The 21,783-nt window shown below is 32.8% G+C and overlaps 1 protein-coding gene across 1 annotated transcript; it reads right to left on the reverse strand.

Annotated features, from left to right (window-relative positions):
- Positions 1–5,996: 5,996 nt before the first annotated feature.
- On the reverse strand, positions 5,997–9,268 carry LOC120087639 (cation/H(+) antiporter 15). Its single transcript, XM_039044479.1, has 3 exons — positions 8,610–9,268; positions 7,516–8,511; positions 5,997–7,387 (listed from the first exon to the last, which is right to left on the reverse strand). The coding sequence occupies exons 1-3, from the start codon at positions 8,826–8,828 to the stop codon at positions 6,089–6,091; spliced, it is 2,514 nt and encodes an 837-aa protein (XP_038900407.1). The 5' UTR covers positions 8,829–9,268; the 3' UTR covers positions 5,997–6,088.
- Positions 9,269–21,783: the final 12,515 nt, after the last annotated feature.

Below are 21,783 nucleotides of genomic sequence, written 5' to 3' on the forward strand. Positions count from 1 at the left end.
TTGTCCATATGCATTGTGAGTTCCCCCTTTTGCACATCAATCAAAAGTTTTTCGATGGCTAGAAACGAGCTTCCAAGAATGATTAAGACATCCTTACCAGCTTCATAATTTAAAATAATGAAATTTTCCGGAAATATGAACTTATCAACCTTCACTAAAACATCTTCAATCTTTCCTTTTAGACATGTGATTGATCTATCAATGAGTTAAAGTGTTACCGTGGTAGGCCTAGCTTCACTGATTCCATGTTTCTTAGAAATAGAGAGAGGCATGAGATTGATACTAGCTTCTAAGTCACAATGTGTGCCCCACGTTTATTCCACCTATCGAGCAAGGGACAGTGAAACTTCTTGGATCTCTCTATTTTCAGGAATTTTATTGTGGATTAATACGCCGCATTCCTGTGTTAACACCACGGTTTCAAGCTAACTAATATTTCTTTTCTTTGTCAAAACATCCTTTAAGAACTCTACATAACTAGGCATTTGCGCTAATGCCTCGATGAGAGGGATGTTAGTGTGTAATTGTTTAAAAATCTCAAGGAAACATTTGAATTACTTCTTGTCATTCTTTCTTTGTAGGCGTTAGGGAAATGGTGCATTCAGATGCACATCAGGTTCCCCTACATTAGAAGTGCTCGGTTGAGAGTGACTGACTGAGCCAAGTGCTTTTTCTTATTGCTCTCTCTCAAATGTTGTAGTTGTTTACATTTTTTTCTCAGATGTTGAAGGATGAGGGTCATTTCTTGGGCTTCTCTTCTTTTCTACCAAAGGTCTACCACTTCGCAATGTCACCGTGTGACATTGCTTCTTGCTGTTATTACTTCCTGGCGTTTCATTATTACTAGGCAATGCCCCATGCGGTCGATTCTTTAGCTCGATGGTAATCTGCCCAACTTGCATCTCCAAGTTCCTGATTCATGACGCTTGGCTTTTCAGCAATGCATCATTATGAACTACATATTCCTTTAACAGTTTTCAATCAGACATGATGAGCTCGACATGTTACCCTCTCTGTTAAAATTTTGATGTTGCGGCTGCTGCTGCGTAGGTTGGAATCCAGACGGCGGCCCCTACCTATACTACTGATGCATTCTAGGGTAATGTTGATCTTGTTGGTGACCTCCACAAGAAAAATTAGTATGGTTTTTCCATCCAGGATTATAGATGTTTGAAAATGGATTGTTTTTTATGAAACAAATAGACTGCGGGTTTTGTGGGCAGTCATTATAAGAGTGTGACTCTCCACAACCCATACAGTTGACCATGGGTTGTGTGAATGCGTCAACCTGCTGCACACTCCGCATTTGTGCTGCATTGCCCATCGACATATTTTTCAGCATGTTTGTCATCGCAGCCACTTGTGCAGAAAAAGTGGCCACTGCATTAGTGTCAATCGTATTCTATGAATACTTTCTACTGTCTGTTCTGGAGTCGTAGGCGTCATCAACCCATTCCATGTTATGCTTGGCAATCTGATCTAAAATTTCTTTGGCCTCATTATATGATTTATCCATGATGCCACATGCGACAGTTGCATTTATTGCCATTTGGGAAGGTCTGCTTTAACCTTCCATAGAAAGTTTCCATTTGAACAGTCAATGGTAGTCCATGATTGGGACAATTCTTGACCAACCCTTTAAATCTCTCCCATGTGCCGCTCATTGTTTCAAACTCCCCTTACTCGAAATTCATGATCTCCCGATGCCTCATTGAGTTAACAGTGGGAGGAAAATATTTATGCACGAATTTCTCCACCAACTTATCCCATGTGTTATCTCACCTGGCTCTAAAGAGCTCGCCCATTGTTTGGCGTCATCACGGAGTGAGTAGAGGAACAAAGATAGTTTGATAGCTTCTAGCATGATTCCAGAAATCACGAATGTGTTACAGGTTTCTAAGAAGCAATTCATATGGGTATAGGGATCCTCACTACAGATGCCTCCAAATTGGCTTGTTGTTGTAGCATTTAGAGCATAACTGGTTTCATTTCGAACCTCATCCCGTCAGGCATTGGGTAGATGATCCCTGGCGAAAAGTCATATAATACTGGTGACACATACTCATGCACTGGACACGTGCTATTGTTCGCTATTAGGATCAGATTCAGAGCAGCATTTGCTAGTTGTTGAGCCAAGTTTTGAATCATCTGGTCGTCTGCCATCTATTGTTGTTGTTGTTTTTGTTGTTGCCTTAACCTTCGATGACAACTCGATCTGTTTATTTGTCTGAAGGTTCTTTCAATTTTAGGGTCGTATATGAGTTCAGGAGTACTCTCCTTGCTCATAAAACATTCACGACTTTAGGCTTAACTTATGATACTCATTTGATTGAAAGTTTTTGTAGAAGATACAAAAGCCAAATTATTGTTAGCTTAGCTACTAGAGTCCTCGAAAACGTCAAAAACTTGTTTGCCTTGTGATTTTGATACTAAACATGCTTAAAATGATGAAGAAGAATGGTGATGAATGAATATGATGAATGAAGATGGATGAAAGAGTAATTTCTCTCTAGTGAAGAGAACCAGGGGATGCGTTGGTAGTGGATGCGTGCACACCTTGTGAATGCATACAAGTTCTCTCAAGTCAGAACCAAGTATAAATCTAATTTAAGTTTCCTAGTAAGTCCAAGGTCGAACGCAGAGATTCTAGAATGCTTCTAACTCAGACCTTATTTTTTGATCTAATACAGATGTTTCCCAATTAACTTGAGAAATATTGGTTATTTACATTGAGCTAATGGCATGCATGCAAGAAGAATTAGGAGTTCAGAGGGAAAATGGGGTTTATGAATGAATGGTTTTAAGTGTAAGTGATATGCATTGATTTTAAACAGGATTAGCAAGCGTAATGAAGATGATACAGATGCTTGTCTACAATTAAATGAATGTACTATGCATTAGAGTTTCTGTTCTTCAATTCATATTCAGTTCAACATCTCTCAATGTGAATGCCACATATAATCTTATCTCTAGGGTGCATGCGTTGGCTACAAAGAACAGGCAAAAGATGCGAGTAACTTGATCTCTAAACCTATTTCGCACCTTGGCTTAATGCGTTCTATAGTTAAATGGCTCTCTCGAGTGATTTAACTACTTAATTGCTTTAATCAATTGATCAGGATGATTTAAGCATGAATTTAGAGCTTCATTAAGTCAGAAAACTAGCAAACACAAACAATAAACAGATGAAGGTGTGTTGAATGACCAAAAGATAAGATTGAATTAAGGATAACAAATGTTTATACAACAATCTCAGCTTGATGAATGAAATGGGGAATGGAAATGAAATGTAAAAAGGAAGAAGTCAAGCTATAGAGTTCAATCTCTTGTTCTTCTTGGCTTGATTTTAATGCTTGTTTCAACCAATTTGGTGAAGAAGTTGATGAGGATCTCTCTCTCGAGCTTTGTCTCCAAGAGTTCTTCTTGATCAATGATGGTATGGTATCTTCCCTCTTATTTCTTTCTTGTAGACGATAGAGTCTAACTACTGAAGAAAATTCTAACTGTCTGGCTCTAAGGTGTCTTACTATGCTTTAGTAGCTGACTTCTCCTTTTATAGGCAAATCCCAACAACTTGGTGATTGGATTTGCATTAAATTACATACCCTGGATCAGCCGTCTACCACTTCTGAGATGTTTAGACACCTCCAGTCAGATGCCCATACTTGCAAGAGGTGATTTAACATAAAAAGCACGAGCCAATGTATCCTTTCTACATCAAACATTCTCGGACGTATACCCCTTGCATCGGCCTAGTCTGCAACACTTAGTGAATTTCTTTGATTCCTATGTTAAGATGCGTTAGTGAAGTAGATTTTTTTTTACTAAAAAGATACTTTTGTATGAGTTAACTGCATGTGTGGAATTTCATGCGTTTTTCTTCATATGAATGTGTTTATATCATAAAGATCCTAATCATTCCAACTTTAAGATAATAATAACTTGTATTTCTACAAGTTATCAATACTCTAATTATTAATTTACTTTGAGAGCAAGCATCACATGATAATTCATTAGATTGAAGAATTTTCTGTCTCTTCAATGGATATCTATTTGAATTCTCAATAATTCTTCTCATCATTATAGTTCCTGAATGACCCAATCTATCATGCCAAATAGCAAATATATCTAGATTCATGAACTTCGGGTTCATTGTTACATATGTTTCAATTACTCATATATGAGTACAATACAATCCAGAAGATAAAGCAAACAACTTTTCCAATGTACGTTTTTCATTTGAAAGAGTAGAGATAATATATAGATATTCCACATTATTCTTATCATCAGTCTCAATATGATAACCATTGCAACGTATATCTTTAAAACTTAGAAAATTTCTCTTTGATTGATTAGAGAACAATGCATTGTCAATTGTAAATTTTGTTCCTCTAGGTAAAATAATATTTGCTTTTCCAAATTCTTCAATTAGGTTTACAGAACCTAATATTGTATTGACTTTTGCTTCCAACATTGTCAATTTGGAAAAATATTTTTTTTTGTAAGTATTGTGTGTGTAGTTGCACTATCTGCTAGATATATATTTTCTTTACTCATTTTTTAATCACCCAACATATGAAAATGATCAATGTTTCTTCATTAAAAGAAAATAATTACAATAAGAAAAACAACACTTGAAATACACAAAAGTTAACATTTACGAAAAAAAAAATGAAGATCGATAAAAGAAAACAAAACAACAACATTAAGTCTAGATATTCTCAAAGTCAAAAGAAACACTTGATGTTCCATCAACTATGCCAATCTTCTCTTCAGGAGATTTAAAGAAATCTGCCACATCCAAATTTATCATATAGGATGGGTCAAAAATGTCATTATCCTAGTATGTAAAGTTTACTTCTACATTTTCCCCTTTTTCCTTCAAGGAGTCTTGATAAAGGTCAACTAAGTATTTTGACGTACGACAAGTACGTGACCAATGTCCAATCAACCACGAAAATAATAATTATTTCTTCATCTGCTACAGTCACGACCTCGACCACGGTTATTAACATTCACAACATTCACTTCAAGGAATGGTGATATTCCAGTTGGTCAAGATTCATGGTTTTTTATCAATAACTCGTTATTTTGTTCAGTCATAAGAAGACATGAAATTAGTTAGAATATTGTTTAAAATCTTTCTCTCGCTATTGTTGCTACAGAAGCATATTCGAGTCATAAAATGTAGAAAATGTCTTCTCTAACATATCAATATTAGTAATTTTCTTTTCGTATAACAACAATTTTGAGCTGATTTAAATAATGCGAATCACTTATTGAGTTAAAATCTTGTAGCCTTAAATGCATCCACTCATAACGAGTTTTAGGAAGAATAACTGTTTATCGATGATCATACCTTTCTTTCAAATTTTTCCACAAGATACGGAGATATGTAAAATACTCCAATTTTAATCCCTCGTGGAGATGAGATGAAAGAAAATCATAGCTTTTGTTTCGTCCTAACGGGATGTTCTTTAATTGTTTCTTCCAATTTCATAGCATCTAAGTGGATTTCGACGTCGAGCACCCATGACAAATAATTATTGCCATTAATGTTAAGGGCTGCAAATTCTAATTTCGTAAGATTTGTCATGATAATACTATCACAAAAATTTATATTAGAAATTTAATATATATTAAATATGAAAAATAATATTTAATTTATTAATTATAATAAAGAGGAAAAAAACACGATCTATTAACGAAATTGAGGAGCACAATAAACGAATATGGAGAAAATATAATATAATAATATACAAATATAATAACTAACAAACAAAAAAAATATAATAATAAAATAAAATAACTAAAATTATGAAAATTAGATAAAATGAAAATTTGTGTGGATTTTCTCACCAATATTTTATAAGCAAAGTGATAAGTAGGATGTGGTTTTATATAGACACCATGTATGAATAATTACACGCACATGGATAACCTGAAAATTGGCATGCGACTTTTAAGACACTAACATCTATTTTTATAATATTTATAATAACACCTTGTTTTATGTATATTTTGTGGATATGAATAATGAATAAAGTAAAAAAGAAGAAGAAAATAATCTAGTTCTGTAATACAATGTTCATGTATCATAAATTATTTGAGTTCTCGATGGAGTATGTTGCCTCAAATTCATGGATCTCAAGCTATGGTAGGGATCACTTGGATCTTGGTTACGTGGTGATCCTTCTTCTTCTTCTACATGGTCCGCCGCCATTGCTGCTCCGAACTGCTGCACTACCAAAACCGAAGTCGTTGCTGCAAAATCCGATGAGGCTAACAAATCGCCGATTGCTCCGAGTTCTGGACATTCACTCCAGTCTGTGAGTCCGGCAGTGAGAGGTGATACGTGAGATTCACCTCTGCCAACGATGAACAAGTCGTGAGCATCGTCCATTGATCTTATGGCCGCCACTGTCTCCTCGCCGTTGTTCAACACTTTCTCTGTGTAATTAATTGACTCACTATTTGGGTTTTTTGTTCTAAATTCATTTATGTAATCTTCGTCGAGTTTCCTCTCTCTGTTCATTTCCGTTTCCATTGTTGAAACTCTTGATGCGTTTTCTTCTGGGTTTGGTTCAGTTATTTCTTGTGCAGCGATGAATCGCATTACGGTTAAGTGCACTCCCGGATGTTCTGACATTCTCCATGCGTATGATAGAGCTTCTCTATCGTCTTGTCCACCAAAGAACAACAGGATTATATTATAATGAGTTGCCTTGTTTGATGTGACTCGATTCGAGCCGTTAAAGCCTCGATCGACTAGGATTCCGACGGAGCAAGGAGCATTGGCTAACACATTTTGATTTACCAATCTGAATGCGGGATTTGTGGCTTCCATTCCTCCATCCACTGTTTGTTGCTTGTGGAATGGGATGATTATGAAGGCAACCCGTTTATCTTCGGCTAAATTGCAGATGTCTTCGTGCATTGTGGAGTAGGGGGAAATGGCTGTGAGGGGTTGAACAGAGACGCAATCAACATGTTGTTCGTAGTTCTCGAATGCATTGATTATGTGATCTGATTGAGCTTGGGTTCGATTTAATGCAGGGCGGCCTGATTTTCTGGTGTTGTGGACAATCAGCATGGCGGAGGCTCGACCTGTGAGTTCGACCAAGTGTAGCACGTAAATGCAAATTGGGGATCTTTTGGTTGGATGGGAAGCATCAAGGAGGTTGATGATTGTTGGCACATTTCGAGGTGTGTGTATACAAACTAATACTCTGAACTCTGAATCTGGTTTAGATGCTTGGATTGTTCGTTTCTTATATGGTAGAAACCTTCTTGTTGGCCTATAGATTACAGTAACTACAGGTGTTATTATCCCAGTCATAATGAGGGCTACAATCACCATAACTGTGAATGTTTGATCATCTAACACCTGCATATATTCAGTTTACGTTGATTCTTTAGTAAGAAAAGGTATGAAAAGAGGAAAGTTTTATGGTAAAGTAAAAGAAAAACACTTCTTATATCTGTGTGTGCTCAATATTTATCGAGAGTGTTTACCTTTTGGTCCTTTCCAACATTGAGGATGATCATTTCAACAAGGCCCTTGGTGTTCATAAGCAAGCCTAACGTAACGCCTTCGCGATAGGACATTTGATAACAAATGGAGGCAAGAAGAGTTCCAATGATTTTGCCAATAAAGGCAAGGAGAGTGATAAATAGAATAGATACCCAAGAGATTAATCCTTCTATGCTGGCTACATTTGTCTTGAGCCCACTTATTGCAAAGAATAGAGGGAGCAAAAGCCCTGAAACAAAATCCTCAAGTTTCTCAATTAAAGCCACCCCAAGTGAACCATTTGGGATGACTAATCCAAACACAAAAGCCCCAAAAACGGAGTGTGTTCCTATGGCATCTGTAACAAATCCTGAGATCATAACCCCTGTGAGAATCAAACATATGTAGAACTCACTGATACTTTCCCCTTCTGGAGTTTTTCGGATCATCCACGAGATCATCGGTCTAATGATAAAGATGCAAAACAAAACAAAGCCTGCACTTGACAATACAACCCATAAAGAAGCTAAAGACGAGGAATCATTCTCAGATAAGGCTATGGCTAAAGCTAAGAGAACCCAAGCACACATATCATTGAAAAGTGCAGATGCCATAGCCATCCTTCCAAGCTCTGAATTTATCAGTTTAAGCTCTGCAAGAATTCTAGCTAGCACTGGGAAAGCTGTCACGGAGAGCGCAATACCAAGAAACATAATGTAAGTGCTGGAGTTCAATTTCTGATCCACTTTGTGCAATTGGAATGAAAAGGCAGCTCCTATTCCGAACGGAAGAATCATTCCTGCTACAGCTATTGCCATTGCCTTCTTCCCAGTTCGACGAATCACTGAGAGATCCATCTCCACACCAACCAAGAACAGAAAGTATAGAAGGCCCACATTGGCCATTGTTTCAAGCACCATTACACTTCTTAAAGGAAATACCGTGTTGGCAAATTTAGCACTCCTCCCTAGTACCGAAGGTCCCAAAATCACCCCACCCTATTACACAAAGAAACCAAATTTAAAGCTCCAAATGCCATCATCAATGCCAATAAGTTAGGTGCAAGAAAGAACCTAAAAAGAGATGTTAAACTCACCAAAATTTCGGAGATGACTCGAGGTTGACGAAAGGGTTTTAAGAGGAAAACCAAGGTGCGAGTCAACACAACCACCATTGTTAACTGCAAGATGAAGAGGGGGAGAGAATAATCCAGAGGATTGTCACCTTGCCACACCCCATTTGTAGTGATCATTGTCGGCGCATAGCAGACGATTGTATCATCTGTGCCATTGGATATCGAAGATTCTGCATCCATTTCTTCCTTCTATTATCACCTCTCTCTTACAGTACAATCAAAGCCACCATTAACAGGACCTTATTGAAACTTATGGAAGCTAGCTAAAGGAAGGTTTCATCCAACCAACATGTAACCTTTGGAATAAAATGAGTTCATGAACCGTAAATATTGAGAATTTCGTTTGATTTACATTTTGTATGTTTTACAGCAAGGACCCAGCTTGTTTGAATGGGGGAAACGAAAACAGAATTAGAAATGTTGAAGTAATATTTGTATTTGAGAAAGTTGGTTGGAGATCTGCGGTCAAAGATAGATTGACTATTTTTAGACCCAATATTACTCTTGGTGGGTTTATAATGGAGGCCTGTAAATAGGCTTTTTTTAGGCAATGAACAATTATTAACCTACGGTTAGGGAATAGATATAGATTGACAAATTTTGTTCAGGAGAATTTTTAGCATCATTTTCTTAAATTATTTAGAAACATGGAACTTCGTAACTATTAAACTTTTACTAGTAATTAATATGTAAAAATAATGTTAATGTCGAATGGAAATATCCAGAATTCAATTTTATGAAAGTTATCAATATTATTTAAATGACGATGTTGATGAATATTTTTTAAAATATTATAAAACCAAAACCTCACAAATTTTTTGAACTAATAAATAAATATTTGATACTTTTACTAATGAATCAAAATGTTTGTTGTTTCCATTAAAAAAAATGTTTGTTATTTATATGGTCAGAAAAATGTGTAACTGTGTGTGCATATATATAATGGAATATTGATTTGTTTGTTATGTTGATGTTGAACTCATGGACATAGGAAAATATCAATAAAAATATTTGTTGTGATCATTTCATTCGAAAATTCGGTGGACCTCACATTTATTTAAGACAAATGGATTATTCTCGAATTGTGAATTGGTTTTGAGATTGAACCATATATCATCTAATATAATATTGGAATCCATAAAAATTTCAAATGGACATTCAATCCAAAAAATAAAGTAAAAAATAAAAAAATTTGGGATTTATTTCAAGATCGGTGAATCTAAAAAACACCATCTTAGAAACATGACATGTTGAAAATCCCATATTAAAAAAATCAAGAAAATTGTGAAAGAATACACTCTTGGATTCATTGAACCCAAGCTTCAAATATTTAAATTGCTTGGTTAAGGTTGTAATGTATGTACAAAATAGTTTAGGTTTATCCAATTCAAGACCTTCAATCTTTATGTTTATCCTATCTTAGTCTCTAAATCTTTAAAGACTGTTGGATAAAATTGGTAAACAAAACCATTTTAATCCTTGCCATTATTTTTTTTAAAAATAAATTATGTACTAGAAACTTGATATAGACACAAGTTTTTTTTTTTTTTTTTTTTTTTTTTTTTTCATTTACTTAATCCATAAATTCCTACCTGAGCATCAAACATATTTATATTATTAATCACAAATTAATGGTAAGGACTAAGATAGCCTTTTAATATACACAATGTACTACTAAAGATAAATTAATATGTTGTGTTATATTTCAATTTATAAAATGCGGTAAAGATGGAAAAACTAGAAAAGGTGATTTAAATTTATGAGACAAAATAAAATAGATAGGAGAGTTCAACGGCCAAAATAAGATTTAAACAAAAATTGCATCTATCATCTTATTTCGTTCTCTATTTCAACATTTTCTTTTTAGGAGAAAAAATCGGTAAAAAACAATTGAAAAGAACTATTTGTTTAATATGACAGAATGCATTAACCAAGATAAAAGATGGTAAATAAAAGAATAATTACAAATAAAATAAAATCTTAGTATCCAATCTAACAATTAGACTAAGACACAATGCTAAGGACTTCCATTGTAATTAGTGGTGTTTGAAGAGAAGTCCATTGGAACTTAACTCATGTGTTATAGACTTACAAGTTAAAGATTTTACAAATGGTCAATTCGGAATTAGTTTTTAAGATTAGTTGCAAAACCATTCCAAAAATATAGTAGTAGTTGCAATTACATCCTCAAACTTTCGATTGTAAAAATTAAACCTTCAAAATTATAAAGTATTAAAATTGAATCTTAAATTTAAAATAGTGATATAAATTGGACCTTCAAATGATTTTCTTTTTTTTAAAAAAAAAAAAAAAAACTCAAACAAACTTTTAGTTGTTATAAATTCTACAATTATATAAGTTTAAAGGTCCAGTTTTAAGGTATGTATGAGTTTAAAGACTCAATTTTTACAATTGAAAGTTTGAGGTATAATTGCAACTACTACCATATTTTAGGGGTGTTTTTTTTTTTTGCAATTTGCCCTAGTTTTTATGAGATTTGTATTTACATGAGATTTCTGGAGAAATTTAATTTGTAGAAATGAATTTGATTTGATGATTTGGAATAGTATTATAGTCTCTAATGTATAATTCTCTTTTGCTTTCTCTTGAACGTTGACTTTGATATGAGGCTTAGTGAGGTTGTTCTCAAATCGGGGAGATAAGCCTTCAATTTCCAGATGATGATGAAACAATCAATTCGTTGAAGAAGAGATAGCCAAGTCATTGAAGTGTTGAAGAAGAAACGTTTGACTTGTTGAAGTCTTCTAGTCTTTAAATCTTCTAAATTTTGAATGTTGAAATTCGACTTTTAAATGTTTCAAATGAAAGGATGGTCTCCCTTATTTATAGAATTTTGAGAGACCCTATATGGACTTGGGTTTGGTTGGGCCTAATTTTTGGGCTTACACTAAATTTAATCTTTTTTAATAGATTTTTATTTAAATTTGACCATATCTATTTTATAAACTTAGGGTAGAGCCTAATCGCCACGTGGCATCATTTGATTGGACATGCTAACATTGTTGGATGGATCAATAACCCTTATTTTATTGTCTTGATTTGTCATGAAGTCTCTTTAAAGTGCTAACATTTGGAATTGTGATTGAACTTTGGTTGATGAAAAGCCATAAAAGTTAAAGGTGTTCTGTTCTTTGTTTTTTTTTCTTTCTTTCTCTAAATGTGCCATCCACCACTGAATATGTTTTCATTCAGAAATGGCTGTGCATCTTAAAGCAGTGGAGTTGTTACCAAATTTCAACTTGATAAAGTGGCAAATGGATCACCACCTTCTTATAAAAAGCACCATCCAATGTCTCTATCTTTGATTTTGATTTTGTTATAAGTGATTATATATTCCACAAATTTGCCACTTCCACATCTATCCTTATCTATTTTCAAAACTTTTCTTCATTTTGATTTCTAACTTAAACAAGTATGAATTTAAAAAGTAAAAAACTAAAATGAAATCGACTTTATCAAACAGGACTTTAATAATCTCTTATATTATCATGACAATTCTCTTGAACCATGAAGTTCATGGTGATATTGATTTTTGCTATCCACAAATTGATACTAATCGTCAAAATGAATAACTTGACAGGAATTTGACTTATATGATCTCTCACGAGATTCATAGTCCTAAATATTCACTTATTTTTGCCAAAGTGGGTTTAATTCAATGATATTGACATGACTTCCATCTCTAAAAGTTGAAGATTCGATCTCCTACTCTATAGTTGTTGTACTTAGAAAAAACTCTCTCAATTGAATGATTGATAATGAATATTAAAGATGGATTCTTTTTGTAAATATATAGTTGAGTCGATTCCAAACTTCTATTATGGGTTGGATGAGCAACCATTATAAGTGGACGAACCAAACCCACTAGTGAGTGAGATTACAATATTCATTTCCTTTTCTTTTTTGATTGTTTAAACATTATTGATTTCATGTGATGGAAATGAAAATCTAATTTTAAATGAGAAAAAGTGTGGCAAATATATATATATATATATATATATATATATGCTAGTCTTAATTCCCTTAACGGTCTTTTTCTTAGAGTGATTGAATTTTGATAACATGAAATAGCTTTAAGAAATTAACAAATATTTTTTGGGTTGATTTGAGAAAGAAAAGATTTGAATATATCCTGACCTACACCTAACTAATAATTCAATCACAATTTTTCATCTCACAAACTTTTTTGGAAATATTTTTTTAAATTTATTTTTCTATATAATTAGATAGGACTGGGAAAAGATGGTTATAGTCTCGATTACACTTATTATTTTTTAAAAAATATAAAGTTAGTTTAAGTTTGGAAAATAAAAGGTTTTTTTTTTTTTATTTTTTTATTTTTTATAGTTTCTTGGAGACATGGTTGACTAGGACTTTTTTCCAAATTCTAGAGAAAATTAATTAAGAAATAAACATTGGTTAGAAAATTTTTAGATTGAATTCGGCTATTTTGTTTCTTGAAATTAAATGAAAATGACTCAAAATAAATAAATAAATAAATAAAATTGCATCTATTTGGCAAACAAAATATTGAAAAGTGGAAAAGTAAGAATTGAATATCTATTTTCTGTCGTGAATTTGAACCTTTTAATCGAAATCTTCATGTAAATATGACCTAATTTAATAGAATATTGCAAAATAATAATTAAAAATTAATGGCAAATAGTAGGAAAAATAAAAATTGTTGGGATTTATTTCCGGAGGCCTAGTAATTTACATTTTATTTTTTAAATTATTTTTTACATGCAATTTGTGAGGATCTTTAATATTAATTTGATTGTTTTCAAAACTTATTAGAGAAATATTGTTGTTTGAAACTTATTAGAGAAATATTGTTATTTTGGGAGTTCGAGGCTAGAAGTCGAGGGTTGAAGATTTGATTAATGTAGAGATCGAACGTTGAGAACTCGACAAACAAAGAAAAATTTGGAAACAATATGTATATTAGGGTTGTCGAAGGTTGAAGTTTCGACATACATAAATCTCGCTAATTTTGTGATGAGGATCTCGCTCTAGAAGGAAATCTCGCTATAGGTTGTCGAAGGTTGAAGTTTCGACATACATAAGTCGAAACTTCAACCCTCGACAAGGAGATAAGTGGGTGAAGGATCTCGCTCATGAGCAAAGGATCTTGCTCATGAGCGAAGGATCTCGCTCATGAGCAGGATTCTCACTCATGAGCGAGATTTCCTTCACCCACTTATCTTTTATTGTATATTCAATTTTTTTATTATAAAGTTGTACATTATTCTTTTAATTAACTTGTACATTATTCTTCTAATTAAGTTGTACATTATTCTTTTAGTTGTACATTATTCTTCTAATTGAGAAACAAATATTTTTTTAATTGAGAAATAAATATATATTTTTTTTCAGATCATGGCTTTAAACCCAGGACATGTTGATCCTGATGTTTTGTACGACCAGTCCATTCATCGATCATCTATTGTATGGTGAGATCGTACTACTAGGAAAATATCTTGTAGGCGTCGAGAGGCAGTTCTCCAGTGCACTATCCCGCTCCACCCTCGAATACTACTGCTACTGCGCACATCTGGATTCTATGGGGTTGCCAGATTAGGATTTATTCAGTTGGACTTGCATCTGATCACAACCTTGGTCGAGAGATAGAGGCCCAAGACGCATACATTTCATATGTCTGTTGGAGAGTGCACTATCACTCTACAAGACATAGAAGTGTTGTTGGGGTTACCTGTTGACAGTGAGCTGGTCACCGGAGTGATGTACAATGACTGGTTAGAAGTTTGTCAATTGTACCTCGGTGCGACCCCACCTGCCGACAAGATTAAAGGATTGAGGTTAAGTTTAATATGGTTAGGAACACAATTTCGTGAGCTCACAGATGATGTAGACAAGGAAACTGTCATAAGATATGCGCGAGCAATATATACTACAAATGATGGGTGGAAGTCTATTTTCAGATAAATCAAGTCATTTTGTTCACTTGATGTTCCTGCCACTGTTAGCTAACCTCCATGATGCGGGGCAGTATTCGTGGGGTGGAGCATGCTTGGCATGGTTGTATAGACAACTATGCAAAGCAACAAGATTTGAGGTTCGAGAGATAGTTGGGCCTCTCATACTTTTGCAACTATGGGCTTGGGACGATTTCCAACAATGGCTCCACAGCTACAACATGTTAATGACGCTCAGTTAGTTGGACGAGCCTACGGTTTTGGTATGTTGTTTTAATTCAATTTAATTTTTATATCACTGATCTAGTTAATTTAAATTCTAAATTATCAATTTAAAAAATTTAGGTGGAGAGACAAATTTTGTGTGACTAGGACAACCACACATGTAGTCAGCCAGTATAGATACATGTTTGATTTGCTTCAACCTGAACAGGTACATTACACTGAACCTAATTGATTATTTTATACGCATTTTTGTTGTATTTGTCTTTAATATTCTCTAATATAATATTTTGTGTTTCAGGTTATTTGGGAGTCGTACAAAATTATTATGCATACTTTGCCTAATATTTGTACGAATGGTCAAAACATATGGCGGACGATGAGTCCTCTCATATGTTTTCACATTGGTGAGTGACATCTTTCTGACAGAGTGATGAGAAATTCGGTTTTCAGCAGGATGTCCCATCGCCTTGTAATACTAAACTCGTACTGCATGATATTGACCTAAGGACTGGAGATTGGTCCAAAAAAGTTGTACATTTGGTAGTGCGATGGCACTATCGTGCAAGGTTTATTGCAGTGGGGGTTTCTCTTGAACAGTTTGACACATATGTCACTCCAGAATATATTCATTGGTATAACAATATCACAAGGCGCTACGTCACTTGTTCCGGGAGCAGCTGTGGGTCATCTGGTAAATGAATGAATATTATCTAATTATTTTTAATTTAAATTTATTATAATATTGTCTAATTGTTTTATAATTCACAAAGATCGAACAACAGTAGACTCCGTGAGGTTGCGAATGATCCGAACCAGGTTCTTGCTATATGTAGTGACAACCAAAGCTATATGGAGGAAATTCATTATATGTACGATATACCTATTATTCCTCCACCAGCTCCTAGACGTAGAGGACCTGTCGGGAAGAGGATAAGTTTGATGAGGTTGCACATAATGTGGAATAGTTGCCCCCTATGATGCAAATGCAGAGTCAAACTGATTATGTTAGTCCGATGATGATGATGCCAGCATTTGGTTCAGGACATTATGACTCAGAGACTGGTCCTTCGTCTTCATACGTGCATGGACATGGTCGGGGTCGTGGAGAGCATAATGAATATTTATATTATGAAGTGCCCGTAGAGGTACCAGAGCAACATCAAGAAGAACCCGAGCAACCTTAAGTTCAAAGTCGACGACGACAACTAGCTCGAAATCGACGACGTCCGCCTTGTGGGAACACATTGATTTTTGTAATTATTTTTATATAAATGAGATATTTAATTTATATTTTTTTAATTTTTATGAGATATTATTTTTTTTTTAATTTATTCTTTTTAGAGTTTAAATAAAATAATAAAATATTTTTAGAAATTGTTTTTATAAAATGGAAAATTAAAAAAAAAGAAAGGAAGAAAGAAAGAAGAAGGTGGAATGTGTAATAATTAAAAAAGAAAAAAAAAAGGAAAATTTGTACGGATGACCCAAAAATTGATGTGTACTCTCGCTCTCTATCATAATCTCGCTATCTCGCTCTCACTCTTACTCTCAAAATCTCGCTTTAAAATATTTTTAGAAATTCTTTTTATAAAATGAAAAATTAAAAAAAAAAAAAAAAGAAAGGAAGAAAGAAAGAAGAAGGTGGAATGTGTAATAATTAAAAAAGAAAAAAAAGAAAAATTTGTACGGATGACCTAAAAATTGTAGTGTACTCTCAATCTCTATCAAAATCTCGCTATCTCGCTCTCGCTCTCGCTCTCTCTCAAAATAATAATGTTTCACTTTTCTAAAAAAGCGAAGGGGCAAGGTCAAGGGTTCAAAATTTGATCTACCTTGGTCGCTCTTTCTCATAATCTCGCTCAGAATCTCTCTCTCTCAAAATAATAATGTTTCATCTTTCTAAAAAAGCGAAGGGACAAGGTTGAGGGTTCAAAATTCGACCTACCTTGGTCGAATTTTGAACCCTCGAGTTATTAAAAAAAAAAAACAATATTTTTACAAATAGTTTGAAAACAACAATATTTTCCTAAATAGTTTCTAAAAGGACAATATCCTTTTAATTTTCCCCAATTTGTGACATGAAAATTCAAGATTATTAATATAATATTAAAGAGTATATATAATTTACATACAAGATGATAAGGTTGGTTGCCTTTTTTTTTGTCTTATGTATATATAAGATTACGACTACAAAATATATTATCACTCTTTATAAATAATTAGTTAATTGAGTAGATAATTATTTCACAAGCTGATCACATGTGACTCGATCTTAATATTTGAGTGTGGGTTATGAACTTCTTCTTGTGATTTGCACGAATGAGGATGACTTTTGTAATCGATTCAAATAAACTTATCATGTTGGAGACTTGACCAAATATGAAGCTAGGAATATAAGTTTGAAAAGATGAAATTCTTTTTTTAGAAAGTATATAAGTAGTTCCTTTAGAATTAAATTCGAAACTTGAACAATGAGACCCCCTTTTCTCATTTGGCTACTAACTCAAGAGGGACTTAGATACTATTAAATCCTAGATAAAATTATTTCTTAAAGGATAACTGGTACTTATTAAGATGTAAGATCTAAGATGTAATTGTATAGGGGCGTGTTACAAACTTTTGACCCAGTTGTAATTATTGGACAATTTCTGTATAAGATCGAATTTCATGAAATGATTATATTTATAGATACAACTTGTTCTATCGTGCATAAGAGTACAAATCTAGATTAACCTATTGCTAATGAGCGAAAATTAATAGATTAAATAGTCTAATTTAATCTTGTATATTTGGGTTTGTCTATTCCAAGGAGATCATTGTGTGGGCTCCGTGCTACAAGAACCCTCTGATAAGGGTTGTAGATCATGAACATGCTGTTGTGTATTTTTCATGACTAGTTGGTGTTCATCTTTCAGCTAAGATTAGAGTTGAGTTTTTGGGAAGAAATTAAACCATTTGAACTCGACTAAAATGTTTTAGAATTCAAATTGAATTATTGGGAAGAGCCTTGTAAACATATAATGGAGACAATACTCAAATCTCAACCTTGCACAATAAGCTGAAAGCTAATATCGAGTGTTTCTAACGTAGATCTCGTTTGGTCAACTTTTTGAAAACTACTTTTCTTAATTCTCAAAATTTAGCTAGGTTTTTTAAACCATTAATGAAAAGTAGATAACAAAGAAAGAAATTTGGTGGTGGAAGTAGTGTCCATAGACTTAATTTTTAAAAACAAAATGGTTACCAAACGAGACTTTAGTTTTTTGTTTTTGAAAACTAAACATATAAACACCCTTAGTACCTCTAAACTTTTTGCTTTGTTATCTACTTTTTATCAATTATGTTTTTAAAAATCAAGTGAAAATTTGAAAATTAAAAAATGTACTTTTTTAAAAACTTTTTTTTCTTATTAGAATTTGACTAAGAATTCAAGAAATTGAGAAAAAATATGCTTAATTTTCAAAAACCAAAAACAAAAAATAAAATAATTACCAAACAGGACCTTAATTATATATTTAGACTAAAAACGCCCTCAATAGTGCGATGTATATATATTTTTTTCAATATAATCAAAATGTTGATGTTGATATTAATATCAAGATTTCAATTTACAAATATATAGATGGATCTATGAATACATTATAACGAATATTTATGTGAATAAAAGTATAAAAAGTATTTAAATTAATAATGAAATTATTTTTACTTTCAAACTAAGTTATTAGATTTTGTTATCTGTAATTTATATTGATACTGAAATTAATAGATGTTATTTTCTATATTTCAAAAATATCTATAAAAGATATTGAAAATGTAGATTAAATGTTTGACACATACAAATACACACGTCGAATTATAATATAGAAGGGGTCTCGAGATCGAGTATTGCCTACAAAAAATTGAAAAATATAATTTGACAGAATCTCGTTTGGTAACTATTTAATTTTTAATTTTTAGTTTTTAAAAAGTTAAGCCTACAAACATTTCTTCCAGTTCTAAATTTCTTGTTTAGTTATATATTTTCTACCAATATTTTCAGAAAACAAACCAAGTTTTGAAAACTTAAAAAGTAGTTTTAAAAAGCTTGTTTTTGTTTTTGAAATTTGGCTAAGAATTCAACTCTTTTGCTCAAGAAAAGATGAAAATCATTGTAAGAAGTTGAGAGAATATAAACTTTGGTTTTAAAAATTAAAAACCAAATGATTACAAAAATAGGGCTTTAGCTATGGTAGTTACTCACAAACTTTACCTAGGCAGCACAAATTTCAGGCCAATTCCTAAATTAACCTAAGTGATGAAAATTAGATGAATTCCAATGAATTAATAATTGCAGAGTATTGATTCAGTTCCAGGCCGACTAACATAACCAATTAACTGATCTAGGGACCAAATTACTATTGGTTGCATGAAGCCTAAATTTTGGATCACCTCTCTCGAGCTTAATCCTTTCTTACACTATCTCTTTGTAATTCTCACAATAACACAACATTACAGCCCTTTAATAAACAGTCCTTATCATCTTCTCATCATTATGCATAATTAGATAAAAGTTTAAACTCTCCGTCTAGCTAATTCCCTCTCTCTCAAGCAATAAAATCAACATACATTCAATAAATGGCCAATTGATAAAAGGTAAATAAATTATGGAATTCAAAATGCAATTAATAGCCATTCCAATCCAATGCCAGCAGTCGAATAAAATGCCAATCTACAATCTACTCAATATCCTATAAAAGAAATTTAGCTACTCGTGTCTGAATAATTTGGAATAATAACATACAGATAGGCCATACAAAGAAATTATATGTTAATGGCCTTAGAATCCATTTTTAGGGTAATTTTCACCATTTTCCTTTCCAAATGTTCAAAATTTTGCTCTTCTTGAAAACCACTAGCGTAATAGCATCAAACACTACAAGAATTCTAGACTTTAAAACCGATATTAAAGGGTTCTAATGTTGGTTTTAAACCGACATAGTGTTATTAAAGCCTTTTAACGTTGGTTGTCTTTAATGTCGGTTTTAAACCGATATTGAAGATGGTGTACAATGTCGGTTTAAAACCGACATTAAAGAGCTTTAATAACACTATCTTTAATGTCGGTTGACAACCGACATTAAAGCTCAGAATTATTGTCCCCTTTTTTTCAATTATTGTCCATGTATTCAATATAATTATTGTCCAATCTATTTTTAATGTCGGTCAAAAAGTTAAAAATGATATGTTCCTAAAACCAAGGTAATCAACCTGTCCATGCACAAAATGAATTCTTAATTACTTTCACAAATCCATAATAATAAGTCATAAAAGAGGAATTGGATGATAATTTAACTCTAAAACCAAGGTTATCAACAAATTACAAAAACTCATAAGGGTTACATAGCAAAATTAAAATTTTGTTAGATCCAAATAAATTTTATTGATGTATAAAAAAAGAGCGATAACTTACTTTTAAACTATAAAATACAAATTAAAACTAAAAAAGTGCATACACACTCGTTGCCATTATATAGTGTTTTCCAAATAGTCTTTCAATTGCTCCTTCGTTATGTTCTCTCCACCATCCACCATAGAGTTGATCCAAATCGAAAACATGACTTCATGCAAGCAAAGAAAAATAGGCAAACAACATATAATAAGAATTCAATTACCCCACACAAAGAATTTATGAAATTCAAGCTAGGGAGCTATGGAAAGACAACATGGGAATTTATGATTTCGAGTATTGATGGGAATTTGCAAAGAAGGCCAAGATATCATGTTCTGTTATAAACAACCACATAAAAGCTCGAATCACATAATAAAAATCTAAAATATGCATAAGCATAAGCATACGAAAGAGGAAAGGAGGAAATTAGCATCTCCAACTAAAAAGTTTTACATTATCCATATAACTAAAAAGTAAAAAGCCCCCTAAAGCAACACCAAAACTTCAAGCAACTAAAAAGCACACGAAACAAATACAAGACTTCAATCAAATGAAACCACAGAAAATATCTCCAATTAAAAGATGCTATCGAGGGTCAATCCTAGATTATCCAAACAAGATTTCAAGGACGAATTAGATTCAAATTGACGAAGAAGCAAAATAAATGGTTAAACAAGAGATAACAAAAGATCCGACGATGATAATAAAGAATTAACCTAACCCACAATGCATGAATAACCCATAAACTACCATAGTGCAACCGGATTCATTTAAACAAATAATGCATAAATATAAACTACCAAAGGATGCCTAAGAAGTTCCACTACCATAAACCACTCAATGGAATTCATAAACAACTAAGTTATGACTACCATAACTGCATGATAGTCATATCATTCCAATACTGAATCTAATCCAAAGTTTAGAACAAATAGACTTTTAAGATAATCATCTTATAAATATACCTTGTACTTGTTATTAATGTTGTTACGAAGTCCTTTTTTGTTGGGTGCACCTTCTCCACTTGTCAACCTTCTTAAAACATTTCCAATGCAATCTTCCTATCTTCCTTCCAAATCCCCAAGAATCAAAATTTAGCCTTACACGTCAAACTTGAACCTAACAAAATGAAAAACTTCACTCAAAATCATTTCATTATTGTTCAAATGAGTTAGCTCAAAAATTATAATTCAACTACTTTCTAAAAGAACCTTACTCTAAAATAGTTTAATTCTTATCTCAATTTAACATATGCGAACGATGAATCAATAATGTTAAAAAGAAAGTCTAAGAATTTAAAGTGATTCACTTGTGAAAGTTAAATAACTTAATTCAAACTATAATTATTTTGAAATTTTAGTTGACAACTCCTAAATTGAGTTTTGAAATTGGGGTAACAACCTAGTACCATTCTTACATCCAAATAGGCATGTATGAGGGAACAAGTTTCATGCACCTACTAATAAACAACTATTTGTAAAACTTACTTAAAGTAGGTCCAACTTAACAACTTCTCTAAGCTTAA

This window comes from Benincasa hispida, chromosome 10 (genome assembly GCF_009727055.1).
Source record: "Benincasa hispida cultivar B227 chromosome 10, ASM972705v1, whole genome shotgun sequence".
In the NCBI taxonomy this organism is placed as follows: Eukaryota; Viridiplantae; Streptophyta; class Magnoliopsida; order Cucurbitales; family Cucurbitaceae; genus Benincasa; species Benincasa hispida.

Bases quoted from the DNA above. Each gene is read 5' to 3' on its own strand.
- LOC120087639 (XM_039044479.1), bottom strand. From the start codon at position 8,828: ATGGATGCAGAATCTTCGATATCCAATGGCACAGATGATACAATCGTC. The intron at 8,512-8,609 runs GTGAGTTTAACA...TTTGTGTAATAG, and splicing joins GAGTCATCTCCGAAATTTTG to GGTGGGGTGATTTTGGGACC. The intron at 7,388-7,515 runs GTAAACACTCTC...GAATATATGCAG, and splicing joins ATGTTGGAAAGGACCAAAAG to GTGTTAGATGATCAAACATT.